The sequence below is a fragment of the Nylanderia fulva genome, unplaced genomic scaffold (genome assembly GCF_048542155.1).
Source record: "Nylanderia fulva isolate GAGA-0341 unplaced genomic scaffold, ASM4854215v1 Scaffold10, whole genome shotgun sequence".
Classification (NCBI taxonomy): domain Eukaryota; kingdom Metazoa; phylum Arthropoda; class Insecta; order Hymenoptera; family Formicidae; genus Nylanderia; species Nylanderia fulva.
Window position 1 is genome coordinate 6,382,770 of NW_028189193.1, and position 26,107 is coordinate 6,408,876.

The 26,107-nt window shown below is 30.4% G+C and overlaps 3 protein-coding genes across 5 annotated transcripts; all 3 read right to left on the minus strand.

The window, feature by feature from the left end:
• Positions 1 to 145: 145 nt before the first annotated feature.
• LOC114934698 (uncharacterized) lies at positions 146 to 22,330 on the minus strand. Of its 3 annotated transcripts, none has more exons than XM_085483507.1 (4): positions 22,264 to 22,330; positions 6,942 to 7,159; positions 2,858 to 3,057; positions 146 to 2,440 (listed from the first exon to the last, which is right to left on the minus strand). In XM_085483507.1, exons 2-4 carry the CDS (start codon positions 6,994 to 6,996, stop codon positions 1,613 to 1,615), a joined length of 1,083 nt encoding a protein of 360 aa, XP_085339633.1. In that variant the 5' UTR covers positions 6,997 to 7,159; positions 22,264 to 22,330; the 3' UTR covers positions 146 to 1,612. The 3 variants fall into 3 exon arrangements, with proteins under 3 accessions (XP_085339633.1, XP_029163240.2, XP_029163241.2); XM_029307407.2 differs by lacking the exon at positions 22,264 to 22,330 and adding an exon at positions 7,845 to 8,822; XM_029307408.2 differs by lacking the exons at positions 6,942 to 7,159; positions 22,264 to 22,330 and adding an exon at positions 5,685 to 5,732.
• On the minus strand, positions 9,263 to 15,115 carry LOC146725271 (uncharacterized). The gene is made up of 3 exons (XM_085481728.1): positions 14,874 to 15,115; positions 12,057 to 12,256; positions 9,263 to 11,639 (listed from the first exon to the last, which is right to left on the minus strand). The coding sequence occupies exons 1-3, from the start codon at positions 14,881 to 14,883 to the stop codon at positions 11,454 to 11,456; spliced, it is 396 nt and encodes a 131-aa protein (XP_085337854.1). The 5' UTR covers positions 14,884 to 15,115; the 3' UTR covers positions 9,263 to 11,453.
• On the minus strand, positions 17,245 to 22,329 carry LOC114934695 (tsukushi-like). The gene is made up of 3 exons (XM_029307403.2): positions 22,264 to 22,329; positions 21,347 to 21,567; positions 17,245 to 19,120 (listed from the first exon to the last, which is right to left on the minus strand). The coding sequence occupies exons 2-3, from the start codon at positions 21,563 to 21,565 to the stop codon at positions 18,332 to 18,334; spliced, it is 1,008 nt and encodes a 335-aa protein (XP_029163236.2). The 5' UTR covers positions 21,566 to 21,567; positions 22,264 to 22,329; the 3' UTR covers positions 17,245 to 18,331.
• Positions 22,331 to 26,107: the final 3,777 nt, after the last annotated feature.

The window sequence follows — 26,107 nt, forward strand, 5'->3', positions numbered from 1 at the left end:
TAGCAGAGTAATATAATAAAAGATTAAATATTAGAATTATATGGATGCAGTTATGAAATATGGAATCAATATTTTTTATGTCTAAATTTCTATTGCAAATTGTGCCTGATACATTCAGGCACAATTTTTAATAAAAATCTTGAAATCGAAAAAATTGATGATTGGTTCCGTAAAGCATAACTTCATATAAGATACTATTAAAGATAATACAATATTAAAAATTAGAATATTAAGATGTAAACGATAAAAATTAAAAATGGAAACGATTAAAATTAAAGATAGGAACGATTAAAAATTAATATTAGAATATTACATATAAATTATGAAATAATCATGTTTCGTGTCCCAGTTTTAGGTGATAACGAAATCTGTCTCCAGCTCTTCGAAAATTCCGCCATGTTCACATAAATTCTTATATAAAAATATCGTAAACATTATATACGCGAACACAATATAATAACATTTATAAATTTTTCTTATAAGATAACGCGTTTATATCATATTAATCTCCGCGGAACTGTCTTCTTTATTGATTACTTTCGTTATATATAAAGCCTGTTTTCTCATTCTTTTTCCATTCAAAGTGTAAAGTAATTTACAACAATAAGTTCCAGGAAAAGTCCAATGTATTTTATTCGATATCTCCAGCTTCTGGTTAATAATGTTTGTAAATTGTTGTTAATAATGGTTTATTGAACATTACGCAATATGTATTAATGATGATCAGACACAAACTTAGGCACGTAAATATATATCCGATTAAATTCTCTATAAATCCTCAGCCGATTAAACTCTTTCAGTAAATACCAACAGTTATTTCTCTTTTTTTTTCCTACTTTTATAGTTTATAGATCTTTAGCCCTACTCGGATTTTTTGACTCCAAACACAGGATCGACCGTAATAAATTGTCAAATGAATATTAAAGCGTCTATATAAAAATTTCATGATTAAATGATCTTTGCGAAACATGTTTTCGGATAAATAATTTTTTTTTAACTATAGAGGTCCCAAAACATACATCTATGATTGTAATTTCTAGAATTAGACGTCAAAACGGCTACAATAAATTTTTGTACAGATATATGTCCGCGTATATGTAAATATCTACTTAAGCGGAACTCTTCCAGGCTTTGTTTATTTACAAATAAATTTTTTTCTATCATGAATAGTCTAAAAGTACGCAATCATATTCGCATTTTTTGGCACCAATACGGGGACGACGGTGATAAATTTTCAAACGAATATTTAAGCGTTTATGCAAAAATAACATTATAAACAGATTTTTCCGGACCTTGTTTCCGGATAAATAATTTTTTTCTATAGTAAGAGGTTCCAAGAATACCGCTATGCTTATAATTTTTTAAATTAGACGTCAAAATGGTCCTAATGGGTCTATGTCCGGATATACGTGCGTATATATGTAAATATCTTGTTAAACGAAATTAATCCAGGCCTTGTTATTTAACAAATAAATTTTTTTCTGTCGTAAATAATTTAAAAGTATGCAACCCTACTCGGAAAATTTTATTCTCGCGCAAAATTCTACTCTCGCATATTGTCGACGCCAGAAACAGCCCTTTCAACAGGATTCTACGTTCTACGTCGATTATTTCACAAATCATCGTCAAGTTGTTGTTTGATTAGTTGGGTGTTGTCGTAGACCGCCGTTAGCTGCTCCTCCTGCTTCATATACCGGCTACGGTACCGCTTGTGCACGAAGAACAACGCCACGAAAACCACGAAGAGGAACACCGAGACGCACGATACGACGCTTATCCAAAACGATCGAGGCTTCTCGATCTCCATCTTCCGCCCTTTCATTGCCAAGCACTCGTTGAACAGCTTGTGCGTCCGATCGCTGAATCTCACGTTGGCGCAGTCCTTGTAAAGAACTGCTGGTGGATCGGTGCATTTGTAAAGATCAGACTTCATCTTGATTTGTCGTAGCCTCACCCAGGCGTTGAACGCCTGACAATCACAGTTGCTCGCGTTGAATTTGATTCTATTTCCGGTCAGATCGAGCTCTTTCAGCGAGCAGAAAGGCGCAAGATCCTCGGTGCTGATCGAGGTGATTTTGTTGTAGGACACGTCGAGATGAAAGAGGGTCGGCTGGATGCCTATGTTCGGGATCACGGTGAGCAAATTCTTGCTCAGCTCCAGCAGTCTGAGAGGCGAGGTGACGTTGAACACAGAATCGTAGAGCAGGTTGTGGCCGAGATAGAGCGTGTGAAGATACGGCAATTGGAAGAGACTTTTGGGCAGATAGTTGATAATGTTGTACCTGAGATCCAGCACTTCCAGGTAAGGCTGATTGGCGAAGACTGCATTGTCAATTTTATGAAGCACTAAGTAATGTAGAGAAATGGCGACAAGCTCCTTGTAAGGATGTAGACTATCGTTAGTCAAGCGTAGCAACAAGTGCCCAGTAACATTGAGCACCTAGCAAACAGAGGAGGAACGTCAGGAGTGTTATCAGAGATGAAACGTACACAGGGTGGGCGATTTTAATTTATCCACGCGTATAGCTTTTGAACAATGCATTTTAGAATATTTCTTACAAAAGTTTTTTTACTTTGAGGGGAATATAAGATTCGAGCAAATTTTATTACAATATTATTTATAACTTATAAATCATAATTTTATAATTATTGTAAAAAAATAATAAATAAAATAGAGTCTCACGGATTTCTACAACTCGTTACAAATTTCTCTATTTTAAGCGAATTATAGATAAGATTTAAAAAAATCCTCACAATATATATATATGTAGAAAATATTCTTTTATAATGGTAAAAATATACATAACAATTATTTTATTGCAATTTTAAATAAAGTATATTTAAACGACAATCTCACCTGTATGTCCGGATTCAAATCTAACGGGATTTTGGACAATTGGAAGTTAGGGCATCGCGCTTCCAATAACGAATTAGATATGATGTAGTGGAAGTGGTCCATTGTTTCCGCGGATTCCGATGAATCCAGGTAAATACTCGATAATGAGGCTACGGCGTAGCCCAGTAAAAGAAACCCGTTGAAGAGAAAGATTCTCATATCTGCAACAGAATCAGCGCAAACGTACGCTTATAAACTTTGCCCAAATTTTTCTACAACCAAATAATTGATCGCCCGCGAAGGTGCAATTTGGGATTCCCTCTTTACACCGCCACATTATCATTTATGGTATGTTAGTATCACGCAACATCTCTCCATCTTTCTCTATTTAATTTTAAATTATATATTTGTAATATAATATATTACATATTATTTGATATTTTACATATATTTTATTATTATATTTTTTTCAAGGACACCGAAATACTGGCTACGATTTAGATGTTTATTGTTGACACTGACAATTTCGGTCAAGTGTCTATAATTGATACATCTAAATTATAATACTAAAAATATGACAATTATTAATAAAAATTGATAGAAAAAAATAAAATTTTAATACATAACTAAGATATTACACATATATCGCGGTAAATATAAGCGTGTGTGATATAAACATTACAATCAATCTAATTAAAAATTATATAAATTTCCGTGACAATTAAATAAAGAATCGAAGATTGAAATTGTATACCGGCATACAAGATACAAAATAATCGAAAAGAAACGAAGAGAGAGTGAAAATAATCGTGCGCGTATGATAAAGTAAGAGTAGGCACTATAGTAGTTATTTAAAAAGCGAAGTGATAAAAATGTATCATATATTATCTTAAGTAAACTAGATAACTTAAACACACAACAGAACTTTATTCCATTGCACAAGCACGTTCAAAATAAGTCGTTACTGTGATGCGTCGTTCAGAGACGATGTGTACAGATCCAGCATTCTATAAGTACTAAACTTTATATGATATTAAGAATCGAATTGTATATTGAATTCAAATTGTCTGTGTCTTTCTGTAAATTGATTGAGTCCTTATCCGTTTTTATAAAGATAATTTCTTCAATCTGTTTCTTGTAATGCGTTTCTGTATGTAGAATGAAGGGAGATTGCCAGTTAAAATCTTTGAATATTATATATTATATATATATATATATATATATATATATATATCATTGAATGTTATATAAATCATTATTTTATAATGTATTATATGTATTCTATATTATTTTACTTGCTAAATATATCAAGTATATTCTTTGTGAACCTCAAATCATTCAATAGATACTTTTTTATTTTAAAAATCCGTTTTTATAAGAAGTTGGGAAAAAGGAACGAAATGAGGATGGGCTTAAATGACAAAGTTAATTAGCCGGCAATATAATTTAAAAAAAAATTTTTTCACCCTACTCCGATATTTCTGTAATCTGATTAAGTATCATTTGAAAGAGAAAGAGGAAGCGAGAGAGAGAGACGATTATAAAATTATAATAGCTTCAACTTTTGCAATCACATTTTTGTGAGTTTCGAGCGCTTTTGAAGAGACGAAATCGTATTTCTTTAGTTGCATATTCCGCCATTTAGGGGGTAAACTATCTCCTTAAAAAATATTAGTTTTTTTTTATTTCAGAGCTAATACTATCAAAACGGTAAAAGTTAAAAAAAGTGTTTCAAATAAAAGTTATATGGTTTGTAATGCTTATGGGTTTTATTTGTTACAAACATGATGATTGTGAAAAAAATATTTTATACAAAAAGATTTTTCTTGTTGATTTTCCTTGATTGGCTCTCCTTTTTTTACTTGCAATATATTTCCTCATTCTCAATTTACATATATGTAAATGATTTATTGTTACACAATTGTTCTACAATATTTAAGTATATAAAACGTGAAGGTTTTAATATATAAATTTTTTTAGTTTTTATAAATTTTTATATTTATAAATATATAAATTCTTACAAATTTAATTATTAAATATATATATACATTTATACAATTATTAATTGTTAAATATAATATACATACATAAATTGCAATATAGAAATTTGTTATCAATAATTCATTCTTTCTATGAGATTACGAAGAAAAGACAGTTATCACAAATAGCGAGCGTCTAGCAGATTCTAATGGAGTGCGTATAATGACATTATTAGTTAATTTCTACAAAATGTATTGTTGGAATACAACTTGAAATGTTATTCCAAACGTCTGAACTAGTCATATTTTAATACGACATAATATTTGCAATAATATTGTGAATTTGTAAAAGCTAGATATAAATTAATTTTAAAATTTCATCACATTTATGTTGAAATTTTTTAAAAGTCAGAATATTACTTCAAATGCTTTAAAAGGCAAAAGTTTTTGCGTAAAGTCTTTTAAATTAATTTATCGCCAAGTTTTTGCAAAGTTCCTTTTTATGCGACTAACAACACAAGCGCGCGCTTCGCGCGCGCCATTAATTATTGTTATTTTAATTTTTTAAGTTATTTTAATTTTTTTATCACACATATATTGCGAGACTTCTTATGCAACTAATTTTTAAACTTCTTAAATAAATTTAATTTTAAATAATTTTTAGACTTCTTTTTATGCGAACTATCAATTTGCAAATAACTGCAAATTAATACAAATGACAGTTGCTCAAGACATGAACTGAGCGCATTGAAAGAACCAATCGGCATCACTAAAAAACGGCAACAATTAAAGCGTCACATGTCTTTATTTCAAATAGAATGTGTCCATCAAGTAAAAAAACGAAAAAGTTTATATATAGAAAAACTTACTTTTGAGCATATCCTCTGAAATTGCTTGCACGTGGAACTAAAATTCTCAACATCCAGTTAATAGTTACGTTATTTAAAATTATTAAAATAATTCGGTAAGCAAATACTTTATTGTAACTATTATTTATGCGACAAAAATATATATAATAAACACAAATACAATATAAAAACAACTTGCAGTTTGAGTTTTTCTTAATGACTCGAATGATTTTCTATGCACTAACGCACGAGGCTTAGAGTATCGTGGACAGCTATAGACTGGGAATGACCAAATGCCTAAAGTGGTAGGGACAAAAGAAAAAGATAAAATAAATCTTTCTTTTATCTTCTAATCGTGCTTTTACAACGATACTATTTCGGCCGTACATTGGAATTTTTTGGTCTAGCTTTTTTATTTGTGGGAAAAAATTCATTTTTTTTTGTATAATTTTCAGGTCTCGTTCTATCGTTTGCATTATACTATAGACTATGAATTATCTGCGTCATAAAATAATAGCAATTTTTGCTTGCACCGAAGTTATTTCTGTTACAACTTATTGCAGAAAATATTCTTTCATAATGGAAAAAAGTACACTGACTATTTTTTATTGCAATTGTAAGGAAAATATATTTAAACGACAATCTCACCTGTATGTCCGCCTTCTAATCTAATGGGATTTTGTGCACATTTCCAGTTTTGAGTAAATTTAATTATAATATTATTTATAACTCATAAGTCATAATTTTATAATAATTGTAAAAAAAGAAAAAATAAAATGGAGTCTCATGAATTTCTACAATTCGTTATAAATTCTTCTATTTTACGCAAACTGTAAATAAGATTAAAAAAAGATCCTCGCGATATATATATATATATATGCAGAAAATATTCTTTTATAATGACAAAAATATAAATGACAATTATTTTATTGAAATTTCAAGTAAAATATATTTAAACGACAATCTCACCTGTATGTCCGTCTGCAAACCTAACGGGATCTCGTGCAATTATAGATTTAAGTAAATTTTATTATATTATTTTTAATTTATAAATCTTAATTCTCTATAATTATTGTCAAAAAAATAACACGGAGTCTCACGAATTTTTATAACACGTTATGAAATCCTTTATTCTATGCGAATTGTAGATAAGATAAAAAAATTCTCGCAATATATGCAAAAAAAATTCCTTTATAATAGCAAAAGCATACCTAACAATTTTTTTATTGCAATTTTATATAAAATATATTTTTATTCATATTTGGACAATAATCTTACCCGTATGTCTGCCTTCAAATCTAACGGAATTTCGTGCGATTTCAATTTTAAGCATCGCGCTTTCAATAGCGAATTATCTCTGCTGTAACTGCACATCGAAGTCGGACGATGGCTCACAAATTTCACAGGTCCCGATGAATCCCGCACCAGAACATCCGGTACCGTAGTCACGACAAAGCACAATAAAAGGAACCCGTTAAAAAGAAAGATGCTCATATCTGCAACAGAATTAGCGGAAACGTACGCTTATAAACCTTGCTCGAACTTTGCCGCAACCAGATAATTAATGCTAGCAAAAGTGAAATATTTGCGATTCTCTTTTGACTCCGCTACATTATCATTTATAGTATTTTAGTATCACGCAATATCTCTCCATCTCTCTCTGTTATATTTTAAATTATATATTTGTTAAATGATATGTTATATATTATTCTATATTTTATATAAATTTTATTATTATATATTATCAAGAATAGCGAAAGTAGGCGACCAGACTGGTTACAATTCAGATGTATATTGTTGACACATTTGACCGACAATTTTGGTCAAGTGTCTATAATTAATACATCTAAGTTAAATATTAAAAATGTGACAATTAGTAATAAAAATTCATAGTAAAAAATAAAGTATTAATACAAGACTAAAGTATTACACATATATGGCGATAAACCTAAGCGTGCGTGGTATGAACGGTACAATGAATCTTATTCTCTAATTAAGAATGATAAAAATTCTGCTGACAATATAATAAAGTATCGAACAACAAAATTGTATACTGGCATGCAAAATACAAAATAAACAAAAAGAAACGAAAAGAGAGCGAAAATAATCGTGCGCGTATGATAAATAAAAAGTAAGCACTATAATAGTTATAAAAACAAAGTGATAAAAATGTGTCATTACCTAGTAGAAAAAATTAGTCAACTTAAAGACACCACAGAACTTTACTTTACTGCACAAGTAGTTTAAAACAAGTCGTGTGATGAGTCGAGAGACGAAGCGTGTCGTTCGAGAATTCAATACGTACTAATCCTCCGTGTTGCTGTCAAAACAATAACAGTGACCTAGAGAGATATACTCTGTTTCGGGCAAAGCGTATATAATATTAAAAATCGAATCGTATATTGAATTGTAATTATCTGTGTCTCTCTGTAAATTAATGGAGTTTTTATGCGTTTTTTAAAAATTCCACAATCTCTCCATTTTTTTGCAATGCGTTTCTGTAGAATTGAGAGAGATTGCCTGTTAAAATCATAATGAAAAATTATACATTATACATACAGAAATCGGTGCGCAAAACAAAATTATTCTTAATTCAATTTTCGAATCTTTCGACCATTTTTTGTCGTCATCTTTAGTGTACAATAAAAAACGAGTTACATTCTAATCGATATAAATTCGTGGTTACACAAATTACAAACGCCAGTTGTATGAAAAAATTAAGTATTACCACTAACAATCGTAAGATACGGAGTCAATAATTTTAAAAAACTGTCGTAAAACAAATCGCTATTACATCAATAAAAAGCACGCGACGACATTGAGCGATTGTCTTTCGAGAAGTTTATTTGACCAGCAACAAAGAAATTAACGCCGACATTTTTTCTTACATATATCGTCGCCAAGAGTATAGTGAGATAATATTCGTTCAAACACGCAGAGATCCAGATAGCACAAAGTTGTCTAAAAGGTGACTGAAAGATGACATATTTTGTATAAAGATGTCTTTCAGTGAGAGCTTATAGTCAAAGAAAAGATGTCTAATAGACGACATATGTTCGACTAAAAGTCATCTTACAGCCTTAACTTATAAGATATCTAAAAGACATTCTATTTTAGACATCTTATAATCGTCTTTTAAAAGACATCTAAATGTAGACATCTTATAGTCGTCTTTTAAAAATATATCTTGGATATGTTTTCGTTAACTTTATTTTATAAAAAATTATTTTAATTAAAAATTAGAAGATGAATTTTTTTATATACGACAACAATTTATATATATAAAAAGAAACATGTTTATTATATTTTTTTTATTACATAACATTATATTCTTTATTATATAATAAATTTTTAATTTTTTAAAATTATCTTTTATACTATATTATATGCATACATTTGTATTATTGCCAAACAAAACAGCGTAATAAAATAAAATATAAAATATAGCATATAATAGCAGAGTAATATAATAAAAGATTTAATATTAGAATTATATGGATGCAGTTATGAAATATGGAATCAATATTTTTTATGTCTAAATTTCTATTGCAAATTGTGCCTAATACATTCAGGCACAATTTTTAATAAAAATCTTGAAATCGAAAAAATTGATGATTGGTTCCGTAAAGCATAACTTCATATAAGATACTATTAAAGATAATACAATATTAAAAATTAGAATATTAAGATGTAAACGATAAAAATTAAAAATGGAAACGATTAAAATTAAAGATAGGAACGATTAAAAATTAATATTAGGATATTAAATATAAATTATGAAATAATCATGTTTCGTGTCCCAGTTTTAGGTGATAACGAAATCTGTCTCCAGCTCTTCGAAAATTCCGCCATGTTCACATAAATTCTTATATAAAAATATCGTAAACATTATATACGCGAACACAATATAATAACATTTATAAATTTTTCTTATAAGATAACGCGTTTATATCATATTAATCTCCGCGGAACTGTCTTCTTTATTGATTACTTTCGTTATATATAAAGCCTGTTTTCTCATTCTTTTTCCATTCAAAGTGTAAAGTAATTTACAACAATAAGTTCCAGGAAAAGTCCAATGTATTTTATTCGATATCTCCAGCTTCTGGTTAATAATTGATAAAGGCTATAAAATATATATACCTCATTCTTTTTAGAAAGTAATATATTCTTTAAAAAATGGCAATTGTGCCAGGAGCAGCATTCGAACTATTATAATAATCTTATGTTTATTGAACATTACGCGATATGTATTAATAATGATCAGACACAAACTTAGGCACGTAAATATATATCCGATTAAATTCTCTATGAATCCTCAGCCGATTAAACTCTTTCAGTAAATACCAACAGTTATTTCTCTCTTTTTCTCCTACTTTTATATTTTATAGATCTTTAACCCCAGATTTTTTGACTTCAAACACAGGATCAACCGTAATAAATTGTCAAATGAATATTTAAGCGTCTATATAAAAATTTCATGATTAAATGATCTTTGCGAAACATGTTTCCGGATAAATAATTTTTTTTTAACTATAGAGGTCCCAAAACATACATCTATGATTGTAATTTCTAGAATTAGACGTCAAAACGGCTACAATAAATTTTTGTACAGATATATGTCCGCGTATATGTAAATATCTACTTAAGCGGAACTCTTCCAGGCTTTGTTTATTAACAAATAAATTTTTTTCTATCCTGAATAGTCTAAAAGTACGCAATTATACTCGCATTTTGTGGCACCAATACGAGGACGACGGTGATAAATTGTCAAACGAATATTTAAGCGTTTATGCAAAAATAACATTATAAACAGATTTTTCCGGACCTTGTTTCCGGATAAATAATTTTTTTCTATAGTAAGAGGTTCCAAGAATACCGCTATGCTTATAATTTTTTAAATTAGACGTCAAAATGGTCCTAATGGGTCTATGTCCGAATATACGTGCGTATATATGTAAATATCTTGTTGAACGGAATTAATCCAAGCCTTGTTATTTTACAAATAAATTTTTTTCTGTCGTAAATAATTTAAAAGTATGCAACCCTACTCGGAAAATTTTATTCTCGCGCAAAATTCTACTCTCGCATATTGTCGACGCCAGAAACAGCCCTTTCAACAGGATTCTACGTTCTACGTCGATTATTTCACAAATCATCGTCAAGTTGTTGTTTGATTAGTTGGGTGTTGTCGTAGACCGCCGTTAGCTGCTCCTCCTGCTTCATATACCGGCTACGGTACCGCTTGTGCACGAAGAACAACGCCACGAAAACCACGAAGAGGAACACCGAGACGCACGATACGACGCTTATCCAAAACGATCGAGGCTTCACGATCTCCATCTTCCGCCCTTTCATTGCCAAGCACTCGTTGAACAGCTTGTGCGTCCGATCGCTGAATCTCACGTTGGCGCAGTCCTTGTAAAAAACTGCTGGTGGATCGGTGCATTTGTAAAGATCGGACTTCATCTTGATTTGTCGTAGCTTCACCCAGGCGTTGAACGCCTGACAATCACAGCTGCTCGCGTTGAATTTGATTCTATTTCCGGTCAGATCGAGCTCTTTCAGCGAGCAGAAAGGCGCCAGATCCTCGGTGCTGATCGAGGTGATTCTGTTGTAGGACACGTCGAGATGAAAGAGGGTCGGCTGGATGCCTATGTTCGGGATCACGGTGAGCAAATTCTTGCTCAGCTCCAGCAGTCTGAGAGGCGAGGTGACGTTGAACACAGAATCGTAGAGCAGGTTGTGGCCGAGATAGAGCGTGTGAAGATACGGCAATTGGAAGAGACTTTAGGGCAGATAGTTGATAACGTTGTACCTGAGATCCAGCACTTCCAGGTAAGGCTGATTGGCGAAGACTGCATTGTCAATTTTACGAAGCACTAAGTAATGTAGAGAAATGGCGACGAGCTCCTTGTAAGGATGTAGACTATCGTTAGTCAAGCGTAGCAACAAGTGCCCAGTAACATTGAGCACCTAGCAAACAGAGGAGGAACGTCAGGAGTGTTATCAGAGATGAAACGTACACAGGGTGGGCGATTTTAATTTATCCACGCGTATAGCTTTTGAACAATGCATTTTAGAATATTTCTTACAAAAGTTTTTTTACTTTGAGGGGAATATAAGATTCGAGCAAATTTTATTACAATATTATTTATAACTTATAAATCATAATTTTATAATTATTGTAAAAAAATTATAAATAAAATAGAGTCTCACGGATTTCTACAACTCGTTACAAATTTCTCTATTTTATGCGAATTATAGATAAGATTAAAAAAAATCCTCACAATATATATATATGTAGAAAATATTCTTTTATAATGGTAAAAATATACATAACAATTATTTTATTGCAATTTTAAATAAAGTATATTTAAACGACAATCTCACCTGTATGTCCGGATTCAAATCTAACGGGATTTTGGACAATTGGAAGTTAGGGCATCGCGCTTCCAATAACGAATTAGATATGATGTAGTGGCAGTGGTCCATTGTTTCCTCGGATTCCGATGAATCCAGGTAAATACTCGATAATGAGGCTACGGCGTAGCCCAGTAAAAGAAACCCGTTGAAGAGAAAGATTCTCATATCTGCAACAGAATCAGCGCAAACGTACGCTTATAAACTTTGCCCAAATTTTTCTACAACCAAATAATTGATCGCCCGCGAAGGTGCAATTTGGGATTCCCTCTTTACATCGCCACATTATCATTTATGGTATGTTAGTATCACGCAACATCTCTCCATCTTTCTCTATTTAATTTTAAATTATATATTTGTAATATAATATATTACATATTATTTGATATTTTACATATATTTTATTATTATATTTTTTTCAAGGACAGCGAAATACTGGCTACGATTTAGATGTTTATTGTTGACACTGACAATTTCGGTCAAGTGTCTATAATTGATACATCTAAATTATAATACTAAAAATATGACAATTATTAATAAAAATTGATAGAAAAAAATAAAATTTTAATACATAACTAAGATATTACACATATATCGCGGTAAATATAAGCGTGTGTGATATAAACATTACAATCAATCTAATTAAAAATTATATAAATTTCCGTGACAATTAAATAAAGAATCGAAGATTGAAATTGTATACCGGCATACAAGATACAATATAATCGAAAAGAAACGAAGAGAGAGTGAAAATAATCGTGCGCGTATGATAAAGTAAGAGTAGGCACTATAGTAGTTATTTAAAAAGCAAAGTGATAAAAATGTATCATATATTATCTTAAGTAAACTAGATAACTTAAACACACAACAGAACTTTATTCCATTGCACAAGCACGTTCAAAATAAGTCGTTACTGTGATGCGTCGTTGAGAGACGATGTGTACAGATCCAGCATTCTATAAGTACTAAACTTTATATGATATTAAGAATCGAATTGTATATTGAATTCAAATTGTCTGTGTCTTTCTGTAAATTGATTGAGTCCTTATCCGTTTTTATAAAGATAATTTCTTCAATCTGTTTCTTGTAATGCGTTTCTGTATGTAGAATGAAGGGAGATTCCCAGTTAAAATCTTTGAATATTATATATTATATATATATATATATATATATCATTGAATGTTATATAAATCATTATTTTATAATGTATTATATGTATTCTATATTATTTTACTTGCTAAATATATCAAGTATATTCTTTGTGAACCTCAAATCATTCAATAGATACTTTTTTATTTTAAAAATCCGTTTTTATAAGAAGTTGGGAAAAAGGAACGAAATGAGGATGGGCTTAAATGACAAAGTTAATTAGCCGGCAATATAATTTTAAAAAAAATTTTTTCACCCTACTCCGATATTTCTGTAATCTGATTAAGTATCATTTGAAAGAGAAAGAGGAAGCGAGAGAGAGAGACGATTATAAAATTATAATAGCTTCAGCTTCTGCAATCACATTTTTGTGAGTTTCGAGCGCTTTTGAAGAGACGAAATCGTATTTCTTTAGTTGCATATTCCGCCATTTAGGGGGTAAACTATCTCCTTAAAAAATATTAGTTTTTTTTTATTTCAGAGCTAATACTATCAAAACGGTAAAAGTTAAAAAAAGTGTTTCAAATAAAAGTTATATGGTTTGTAATGCTTATGGGTTTTATTTGTTACAAACATGATGATTGTGAAAAAAATATTTTATACAAAAAGATTTTTCTTGTTGATTTTCCTTGATTGGCTCTCCTTTTTTTACTTGCAATATATTTCCTCATTCTCAATTTACATATATGTAAATGATTTATTGTTACACAATTGTTCTACAATATTTAAGTATATAAAACGTGAAGGTTTTAATATATAAATTTTTTTAGTTTTTATAAATTTTTATATTTATAAATATATAAATTCTTACAAATTTAATTATTAAATATATATATACATTTATACAATTATTAATTGTTAAATATAATATACATACATAAATTGCAATATAGAAATTTGTTATCAATAATTCATTCTTTCTATGAGATTACGAAGAAAAGACAGTTATCACAAATAGCGAGCGTCTAGCAGATTCTAATGGAGTGCGTATAATGACATTATTAGTTAATTTCTACAAAATGGATTGTTAGAATACAACTTGAAATGTTATTCCAAACGTCTGAACTAGTCATATTTTAATACGACATAATATTTGCAATAATATTGTGAATTTGTAAAAGCTAGATATAAATTAATTTTAAAATTTCATCACATTTATGTTGAAATTTTTTAAAAGTCAGAATATTACTTCAAATGCTTTAAAAGGCAAAAGTTTTTGCGTAAAGTCTTTTAAATTAATTTATCGCCAAGTTTTTGCAAAGTTCCTTTTTATGCGACTAACAACACAAGCGCGCGCTTCGCGCGCGCCATTAATTATTGTTATTTTAATTTTTTAAGTTATTTTAATTTTTTTATCACACATATATTGCGAGACTTCCTATGCAACTGATTTTTAAACTTCTTAAATAAATTTAATCTTAAATAATTTTTAGACTTCTTTTTATGCGAACTATCAATTTGCAAATAATTGCAAATTAATACAAATGACAGCTGCTCAAGACATGAACTGAGCGCATTGAAAGAACCAATCGGCATCACGAAAAAACGGCAACAATTAAAGCGTCACATGCCTTTATTTCAAATAGAATGTGTCCATCAAGTAAAAAAACGAAAAAGTTTATATATAGAAAAACTTACTTTTGAGCATATCCTCTGAAATTGCTTGCACGTGGAACTAAAATTCTCAACGTCCAGTTAATAGTTACGTTATTTAAAATTATTAAAATAATCTCGGTAAGCAAATACTTTATTGTAACTATTATTTATGCGACAAAAATATATATAATAAACACAAATACAATATAAAAACAACTTGCAGTTTGAGTTTTTCTTAATGACTCGAATGATTTTCTATGCACTAACGCACGAGGCTTAGAGTATCGTGGACAGCTATAGACTGGGAATGACCAAATGCCTAAAGTGATAGGGACAAAGGAAAGAGATAAAATAAATCTTTCTTTTATCTTCTAATCGTGCTTCCACAACGATACTACTTCGGCCGTACCCTGAAAATTTTTGGTCTAGCTTCTTTATTTGTGGGAAAAAATTCATTTTCTTTTGTATAATTTTCAGGTCTCGTTCTATTGTTTGCATTATACTATAGACTATGAATTATCTGCGTCATAAAATAATAGCAATTTTTGCTTGCACCGAAGTTATTTCTGTTACAACTTATTGCAGAAAATATTCTTTCATAATGGAAAAAAATACACTGACTATTTTTTATTGCAATTGTAAGGAAAATATATTTAAACGACAATCTCACCTGTATGTCCGCCTTCTAATCTAATGGGATTTTGTGCACATTTCCAGTTTTGAGTAAATTTAATTATAATATTATTTATAACTCATAAGTCATAATTTTATAATAATTGTAAAAAAAGAAAAAATAAAATGGAGTCTCATAAATTTCTACAACTCGTTATAAATTCTTTTATTTTACGCAAACTGTAAATAAGATTAAAAAAAAGATCCTCGCGATATATATATGCAGAAAATATTCTTTTATAATGACAAAAATATACATGACAATTATTTTATTGAAATTTTAAGTAAAATATATTTAAACGACAATCTCACCTGTATGTCCGTCTGCAAACCTAACGGGATCTCGTGCAATTATAGATTTAAGTAAATTTTATTATATTATTTTTAATTTATAAATCTTAATTTTATATTTATTGTCAAAAAAATAACACGGAGTTTCAGGGATTTTTATAACACGTTATGAATTCCTTTATTCTATGCGAATTATAGATAAGATAAAAAAAATGATTCTCGCGATATATGCCAAAAAATTCCTTTATAATAGCAAAAGCATACCTGACAATTTTTTTATTGCAATTTTATATAAAATATATTTTTATTCATATTTGGACAATAATCTTACCTATATGTCCGCCTTCAAATCTAACGAGATTTCGTGCGATTTCAATTTTAAGCATCGCGCTTTCAATAGCGAATTATCTCTGCTATAGCTGCACATCGGGGTCGGAAGATGGCTCATTTTCACGGGTCCCGATGAATCCCACATCAGAACATCATATAGATAAGAGAAACCAGATAATTAATCGCTCGCAAAAGTGCAATATTTGCTATTCTCTTTTGACTCCGTTACATTATCATTTATAGTATTTTAATATCACGCAATATCTCTCCATCTCTCTCTATTACATTTTAAATTATATATTTGTTATATGATATGTTATATTATATTTTATATTTTATATATATTTTATATATATTATTTATTATCAAGAAAAACGTAAATAGACCACCAGGTTGGCTACGATTCATGTATTTGTTATTGTCACAATGCTTTGATCGACAATTTCGATTCTTATTGAGTATCTGTAATTAATACGTATAAATTAAATACAAAAAATATAACAATCAAGAATAAGAATCGATAGTAAAAAATACTAATACACGACTAAAATATTACACATATATCGCGATAAATCTAGGCGTCTGTGATATAAACATTACAATCAATCTAATTAAAAATGATATAACTTTCCGTAACAATATAATAAAGTATCAAACATTGAAATTGTGTAACGACATAAAAGATACAAAATAAACCAAAAAAGAACGAAAATGATCCTGTGCGTATGATAAATAAAGAATGGGCACTATAATAGTTATAAAAGCAAAGTGATAAAAATTTGTTACATTACCTAGAATAAATTATATAATTTAATCGCACCACAGAAATTTACTTTATTGCACAGATACGTTTAAAGTAAGTTTTTACTAAGGTGAGTCATACAATAACAGTGACCTAGAGAGGTATACTCTGTTTCGGGGGAAGCGTATATGATATTAAGAATCGAATCGTACATTGAATTTAAATTATCTGTGCCTTTCTGTAAATTTGTGGAGCCTTTATGCATTTTTATAAAGTTTATTTCCGCAATATCTCTTCTCTTGTAATGAGTTTCTGTAGAATGGAGGAAGGTTGCCAGTTAAAATCATAATGAAAAGTTATATATTATACATACAGAAATCAATGCGCAAAACAAATTTATTCTTTATTTAATTTTTTAACGTATCCATTTTTCTTCGTCATCTTTAGTGTCCAATAAAAAACGAGTTACATTCCAATCGATATAAATGCATAGTTGCAAACGCCAGTTGTATAAAAAAAAAATTAAGTATTGCCACTAACAATCGTAAGATACGAAGTCAATAATTTTAAAAAACTGTCGCAAAACGAATCGCTATTACATCAACAAAAAGTACGCGATGACGTTGAGCGATCGGCTTTCGAGAAGTTCATTTGACTGGCATCAAAAAAATTTACGCCGACATTCTTCCTAGATATATCGTCATCAAGAGTATAGTGAGATAATATTCGTTCAAACACGCAGAGAGTTTCTCGAAAATGCCGCCACATTCACATAGATTTTTATATAAAAATATTGTAATCTTTATATGCGAACACAATATAATAATATTTTAAAATTTTATATATAAATCCTGCTTTCTCATATTTTTTCTATTCAAACCCAAGTATTGTAGAACAGAAAATCAAAATAATATCATTTTGATTTTCTGTTCTACTTGGGAAGTCTAAAGTAATTTACAACAATAAGTATACCATAGAAAGTATATTATCCGATATCTCTGGCTTCTAGATAATAATTAACAACGCTTTTGTTGATCATAACTTTGTTCAAAAGGCTATATAATATATATGTATCTCACTTCTTTTAGAAATTTGTAATATATTTTTCAAAAAATGGAAATTGTGTGCCAGGAGTAGCATTCAAGCTATAATAATAATCTTACGTTAATAACATTTATTGAATTGAATATTGAATACACATTGTACGATGTGTATTAAAGATATTCAGATACAAACTTGGGCACGTAAATATATATCCTTTTCAATTTTTCGTGAATCCTGAGTCAATTAAATCCTTTCAATAAACAAGTTCTCGCTCTCTTTTTTCCTCTCGCGTTTTCAACAATAGAAACAGCCTTTCTTAGATGATTCTACTTCTTTTCTCCTTCTTTCTCCTATCGGCTAATATTTTACTAATTATCATCAGATTGCTGTTGGAGCAGCTCGGTCTTGTCGTAGATCACAATTAGTTGTTGCTCCTTCTGCTACTTCTGCTTCTTATGCGCCACATACAGTTCCGCTTGTACGCGCATAACAACGACCCGAAGCTCACGAGGAAAAACACCAAAGCGCACGGGAAGATGTATATCCAGACAGATCGAGGCTTCACGGTCTCCTCCTGCTGTTTGACAGGGGAGCACTCGTTGAAGAGCTCGTTTGTCCGATCGCTAAATCTCACGTTTGCGCAGGCCTTGCGCTGTGCCGGTGAATCATTGCATTCGTAGAAAGAGTCGGGCTTTATCTTGATCTGTCGTAGCTTTAGCCATGCGCTGAACGTCTCACAATCGCAACTGCGCGCGTTAAATCTGATTCTATTCATGGTCAAATCGAGCTCTTTCAGCGAACAGAACGGCGCCAGATCCTCGGTGTTGATCGAAGTGATTTCGTTGTCGGACAGGTTCAGATTAAGGAGAGTCGGCTGGACACCTATGTTCGGAATCCCGGTTAGCCAGTTGCTGCTTAGCTCCAGCACTCTAAGGGGTGATGTGACCTTTACCTTGAACACGGAATCGGTGAGCATGTTACGGCTAAGATAGAGCGAGTGAAGATACGGCAATTGGAAGAGACTTTTGGGCAGAGAGTTGCAAAAGTTGTGCGACAGATCCAGCACCTGCAGGTAAGGCTGATTGGCGAAGGCTGCCTCTTCGATTTCAGTGATAGAATTGTCACCTAGATAGATGAAGGTCAGGTTCTTGTAAAGATGGAGACTGTCGTTCTTCAGTTTCGTCACTTGATTCCAGGTTAAATCTAGTACCTAGCAAACAGAGGAAGAACGTCAGGAGTGTCATCAGGAATGAAACGCATATCCGGTGGTCAGTTTTAATCGATGCGAATATCTTTTGAATAATGCGTTTTAGAATGCTCCATACAAAATTTTTTGACTTCGAGGGGAATATAAGATTGTGTCATTGGTTTGCATAGTCGCTTGAAAATCACTAAACGTTACCTTCAATTTTTTAAATAAAAGTAGCTAAAAAAATATACTTTGAAAATTAGGGATCTTGGTTTAAGAAAGTGAAGATGATCTTTAAACGACTATCCATGGTCAAATATATGATATGAACCTTATATGGAGAATTATTTTTAGGAACTTTTATTTAATAATAATACTAAAAATTTTATTATATTATTTTTAATTTATAAATCTAAATTTGTTCGAGCGCAAACCCGTTAAATCGGAATTACCCGTTATATTTCTTTAAATGTAAAAATTATAATCGGTTATATTCGATGTTGCAGGTGTTATCTGTGCGAAAACGCGATCGATTATTTTATGCATAGTTATTTCCGCGAATTGTTTGGTCAATCCTAAAAACCTGCCAAACACTTTCCAACGATTATATACGTTTTTTGGTAACCCAAACAGCTGACAAGACGGAACAAGTGCTAGGCTTGTTTGTAAACAAAGAACGCGCGTCAACGATCGATGTGTGTTCTGTTCTCTCGCTCGAACAGCTGTGATCGTATATTTTAAAAAACGAAAAGGCAAAAGACGCGCGCGCGACTAACAAAAAATCGAATAACTATTGTCTTTGCTTTCGTGCTCGTGCAATTTTTAGGCAGATTGTCTTTCACTCTCGAAAAAATTTAACTGGCTCAGAAAACGGTCCATCGCTCGCGGCACGTGAAATTAATCGCGTATAGCTTTTCGCGCCTTGCGTATATATTACATCGATGTCGCTCGCTTCGAGATTAAAAACGGCATTCAGGCTGCTCGCTTCTCTGCACGCGTTTTCGCGATCTCATATCTTTTTTGTATTTTGTATTTTGTTTTTTTTTTCTTTTTGTTAAATAAACGCTTGTAACTTTTTTCTTTGTCAGATAATCGTGTGTGAATAATTTACAGTCTTTCTCTCTCGTTTTCGCGCGGAATATTTTCAATTTGCTCTCATCGCTACAAAATTTTTCCCATATTTAAAAAATGGAACAAAGTTTTATGGATTTTCAAAACTCGTTACAAATCCCTCTATTTTATGCAAATTGCAGATAAGATAAAACATCGTTACTATATATGCAGAAAATATTCTTTCATAATGGAAAAAGAATACACTGACTATTTTTCATTACAATTGTAAAAAAGATATATTCATCCGACAATCTCACCCGTATGTCCGCCTTCTAATCTAATGAGATTTTGTGCATTTCCAGTTGCGAGCAAATTTTATTATAATATTGTTTATAACTTATAAGTCATAATTTCATAATAATTTTTAAAAAATAAAAAATAAAATAGAGTCTCATGGATTTCTACAACTCGTTATAAATTCTTCTATTTTACGCGAACTGTAGATAAAATTAAAAAAAGATTATTGTAATATATATATATATATATATAAGATAAGATTAAAAAAAATCCTCGTAATATATATATTACGAGGATCTTTTTTTAATCTTATCTACAGTTTGCGTAAAATAGAAGAATTTATGACTGTAAATAAGATTAAAAAAAGATCCTTGTAATATAAATATATATATATACGAGAATCTTTTTTTAATCTTATCTACAGTTTGCGTATAATAGAAGAATTTATAACGAGTTGTAGAAATTCATGAGACTCCATTTTATTTTTTATATATATATATATATATATATATGCAGAAAATATTCTTTTATAATGACAAAATTATACATGACAATTATTTTATTGCAATTTTAAATAAAATATATTTAAACGACAATCTCATCTGCATATCCGTCTTCAAATCTAACGAGCAATTTTAGATTTAAGTGAATTTTATTATATTATTTTTAATTTATAAATTTTAATTCATAATTAACGTCAAAAAAATAACATCGAATCTCACGAATTTTTAAAACACATTATAAATTCTTTCATTTTATGCAAATTGTAGATATGATAAAAAAAGATTTTTGTGATATGTGCAAAAAATATTCTTTATAACAGCAAAAGCATACCTGACAATTTCATTAGTGCAATTTTTAGTAAAATATATTTTTATTCATATTTGAAAATCTTACCTGTATGTCCGTCTTCAAATCTAACGGGATTTTGTGCGATTTCAATTTGGAGCATCGCACTTTCAATACCGAATTATCTTCACTGTAGCTGCACATTGGCGGGGTCGGACGACGGCTCACAAATTTCACAGGTCCTGATGAATCCCGCTCCAGAACATCCGGTACCGTAGTAACAATAAAGCACAATAAGAGAAACCCGTTAAAAAGAAAGATAATCATATCTGCAACAGAATTAGCAAAAATGTACGCTTATAAACTTTGTTCGAACTTTGCCGAAACCGGACAATTAATCGATCGCAAAAGTGCAATATTTGCGACTCCTTTTTACACCGCAACATTATCATTTATAGTATATTAATATCACGGAATATCTCTTCATCTCTCTCTATTACATTTTAAATTATATATTTGTTATATGATATGTTATTTATTATTCTATATTTTATACATATATATTATTATTATATATTATCAAGGACAGCAAAAGTAGACGACCAGACTGGTTACAATTCAGATGTTTATTGTTGACACATTAGACCGACAATTTCGGTCAAGTGTCTACAATTAATATATCTATTAAATACACAATTAAATACACAAAATATGACACTTAATAATAAAAATTGATAGTAAAAAATAAAGTTTTAATACATGACTACGATATTACACATATATGCCGATAAACCTAGACGTGTGTGGTATAAACATTACAATCAATCTAATTAAAAATGATATGAATTTCCGTGACAATATAATAAAGTATCAAGCATTGAAACTGTATACCGGTATGCAAGATACAAATTAAACGAAAAAGAAAAAAAAGAAAGCAAAAATGGTTGTGCTGTATGACAAAAATAAATAAAAAAAAAGACCTACAGTAGTTATAAAAGCGAAATGATAAAAATGTGTCACATTACCTAGAGAAAATTAGTCAACTTAAACACACCACAGAACTTTACTTTATTACACAGGTACGTTGAAATTAAGTCGTGTGGTGAGTCGAGAAACGATATGTGTCGATCGAGAATTCAATACGTACTAAATTCTCTGTGTTGGTATCAAAACAGTAGCGGTGACCTAGAGAGGTATATTATTTCAGAAGAAGCGTATATGATATTAAGAATCGAATCGTATATTAAATTTAATTTGTCTGTGTCTTTTTTTAAATTTATGGAAGCTTTATACATTTTTATAAAAATCATTTCCACAATATTTCTTCTTTTGTAATGCGTTTGTGTAGAATGGAGGAAGGTTGCCAGTTTAATCACGCTTGAAAATTATATATTATACATACAGAAATCAGTGCGCAAAACAAATTTACTCTTTATTCAATTTTCGAACGTTTCGACCATTTTTTGTGGTCATATTCAGTGTATAATAAAAAGCGACTTAAATTCTTATCGATATAAATTTATGGTTGCAAACTCTAGTTGTACAAAAAAATTAAGTCTTACCGCTAACAATCGTAAGACACGGAATCAATAATTTTAAAAATTTTTGCAAAATAGATCGCTATTATTCGATAAAAAGCACGCGACGACATTGATCGATTGGCTTTATTGAGAAGTTCATATGACCGGCATCGAAGAATTAACGCCGAAATTTTTTTCTACATATGTATATCGCCGCTAAGAGTATAGTATAATGATTGTTCAAGCACGCAGAGTTTCTGGAAAATTCCGCCACATTCACATAAATTCTTATATAAAAATATCATAATTATTATATACGCAAACACAATATAATAACGTTTATAAATTTTTCTTATAAGTTAACGCATTTATATCATATTAATCTCCGCGGAACTGTCTTCATCATTAATTATTTTTGTTATATATAAAGCCTGCTTTCACATTTTTTTCCATTCAAAATCTAAAATATTTTTACAAGAATAAGTACCATGAAAAATCCAACGTATTTTATTCGATATCTCCGGTTTCTGGATCATAATTGATATCGCTTTTGTTGATTATATTGTCTTTGTTCAAGAAACTATAAATAATATGTACCTTATTCTTTTCAAGAAGCAATATATTTTTCAAAAAATGGCATACGTGCCAAGAACAGCATTTGAACTATTACAATAATCTAATGTTTAGTGAACATTACGCGATATGTATTAATGATAATCAGATACAAACTTAGGCCCGTAAATATATATCCGATTAATGTCTCTGTGAATCTTTAGTCGATTAAACTCTTTCAATAAACACCAGTTCAATAAACAACAGTTATTTCTCTCTTTTTTTCTTACTTATATATACTTATATATTTTATAGATTTTCAACCCTACTCGTATTTTCTGGCACTAAACACAGGGTCGACCGTAATAAATTGTTAAACGGGTATTTAAGCGTCTATGCAAAAATAACATTATAAACAGATTTTTTCAGACCTTGTTTCCGGATGAATAATTTTTTTCTATTGTAAGAGGTCCCAAGACATACCGCTATGCTTGTAATTTATTTAGACGTCAAAAAGGCCTTAATGGGTCTATGTCCGGATATATGTAAATATCTTGTTGAACAGAATTATTGAGGGCCTTGTTATTTAACAAATAAAATATTAAATTTCGTTCGCCAGGAATGAAATACTAAGGTAGTAGATATTAAACTGACTACACTGGCTGTCTATTCGATTTGTTAAACTATATTTATTGACGTTTCGACCATACGGGTTGTGGTCCTTTTCAAAATTACAATAGAAGCATTCTAGAAATTAATGTACATGCAATCAGAATCAACATTTAAATTGAAAACGTGAAATGTAACAAATGAGACTTACAATGAGTTACTGCATATCGTTATTGACATTTAAAAGTACGCTCCGGTGAGACTTAACTTAAGATCGGATGGTAAATTAACTGCGTTTCACTTGTGTCATCTTGCTACGACTGAGCACACTGTACTAACGAATAAACACGCCGAAAATTATGTCAAAGTTAAAAGTTAACAATATTTACATTCTCGCTAAATTGTGATGTACCATATGGCAAATTACTAAAATAAAATATAAAAAATGAAAAATAAAATATAAAAAGTATAAGATAATAAAAAGACAAATAAATAAATAAATAAATATATTCGGTTCGCTTATGTCATCCTGCCTTAACATACCAATAATAAACTACTAATAATAGCTCCCAACAATGTATGTTAAAAATTTTTTACTTCAATTTCTAAACAAACTGTCATATATCGTACTAAAGCTTTCAGTGTCTTTCTGTAAATTGATAGTGGAATTCAATTTCTTGATAAAGTACATTTCGGCTATTTCTCTTTTTCTTCTATTGTTTTCTTTATGCAGAATTAAAGGATTCGACCAATCAAATTCATGTCCTTGATTAATTCTGTGCTCACTAACAACAGAAAAATTGCTCGCTGAATTTTTAATATTACGTCGGTGTTCGTTAATCCTAGTACTGAGATGTCTTTTTGTCTGCCCTACATAATTAGAATCACAATTGTTACAATTAATACAATAGACTACGCCGGTTTGCTTATTAATATCTAAATTATCTTTCCCCGATTTTATTAAACAGTTCAGTTTTTTGGGGATGGTAAAAATTACGTTAAGGTTCTTTTTGTTTAGAAATCTGTATATGTCATTAGTGAACCGATTACAATATGGAATGACGATGAAATTTTCCCTCGAAACATCCGTCGAATCTACATTTATAATTTTTTTATCCTTATTGTTTATAGGTTGTGACAGCTTGTGGGTTCTATCATTGACATATTTATTAATGAGATTTTCCGGGAAGCAATTATTTTTCAAAATATTCTTTACAATTTTTAAATTAGAGTCATGAAACCGTTTGTTAGATAAATTATTGCATGGTCAACTAAATTGGTAATGGTGTTAATTTTATATTTCGTCGGATGATTCGAGAAAAAATTGATGTATCTTCCTAAGAATGTTGGTTTTCTGTACCAGTTAGTTATGAGCTTATTATCATCCCTGTGGACAATTGTATTCAAAAAGCTGAGAGAATTATTAGTTTCAATCTCATAAGTAAAAGTTAGTCTTGGGTGATAGCTATTAAACACCTCGCTCACCTCTAACAGTTTATCGTTAGGAAGGATCATGAATATGTCATCTACATATCTATAGAAACAAGATGTTTCGAAACCAAGCAAGGACAAACAATCCGTTTCAAGATCCTCCATTACGATATTTGCGAGTATGGGGGAGAGAGGTGAGCCCATTGGACTCCCATAAATCTGTTCATAAGCTATCCCATTAAACATGAAACTAGTTGAACACAATATTGCATCAATCGCATGCCTGAACTGTTGAAAACTAAAATTAGTATGTCCCGATATCTCATTCCATCTCTTTTCTATACCTTTTATGACTAGTTCCTTCGGAATATTAGTGTAGAGTGAAGAGACATCCAACGACACCATTATATCGGTTGACTCTATGGTTTTATTATTTATTGATTTGACGAACTCCCAACTATCTTTGACGAACGATCGAGGTTTTTGAATTGAATTTAGTAAGATAGAGTGTAAATAATTTGCCATCATATACGTTGGACTCCCAATAGAAGAGATGATAATTCTTAAGGGGGTTCCCGCTTTGTGGATCTTCGGCAATCCATATGCTCTCGGAGTGTTCCCGTTCGTGCATTTTAAATTATTAAGAGTACGTTCGTCAATTAAGTTGTTCTTTTGCCAAGATTTTAATAAGTCGTTAATTCTTTGAGATACATTGTTTATCGGGTCTTTTTTCATGATTTTATATGTCGATGTGTCA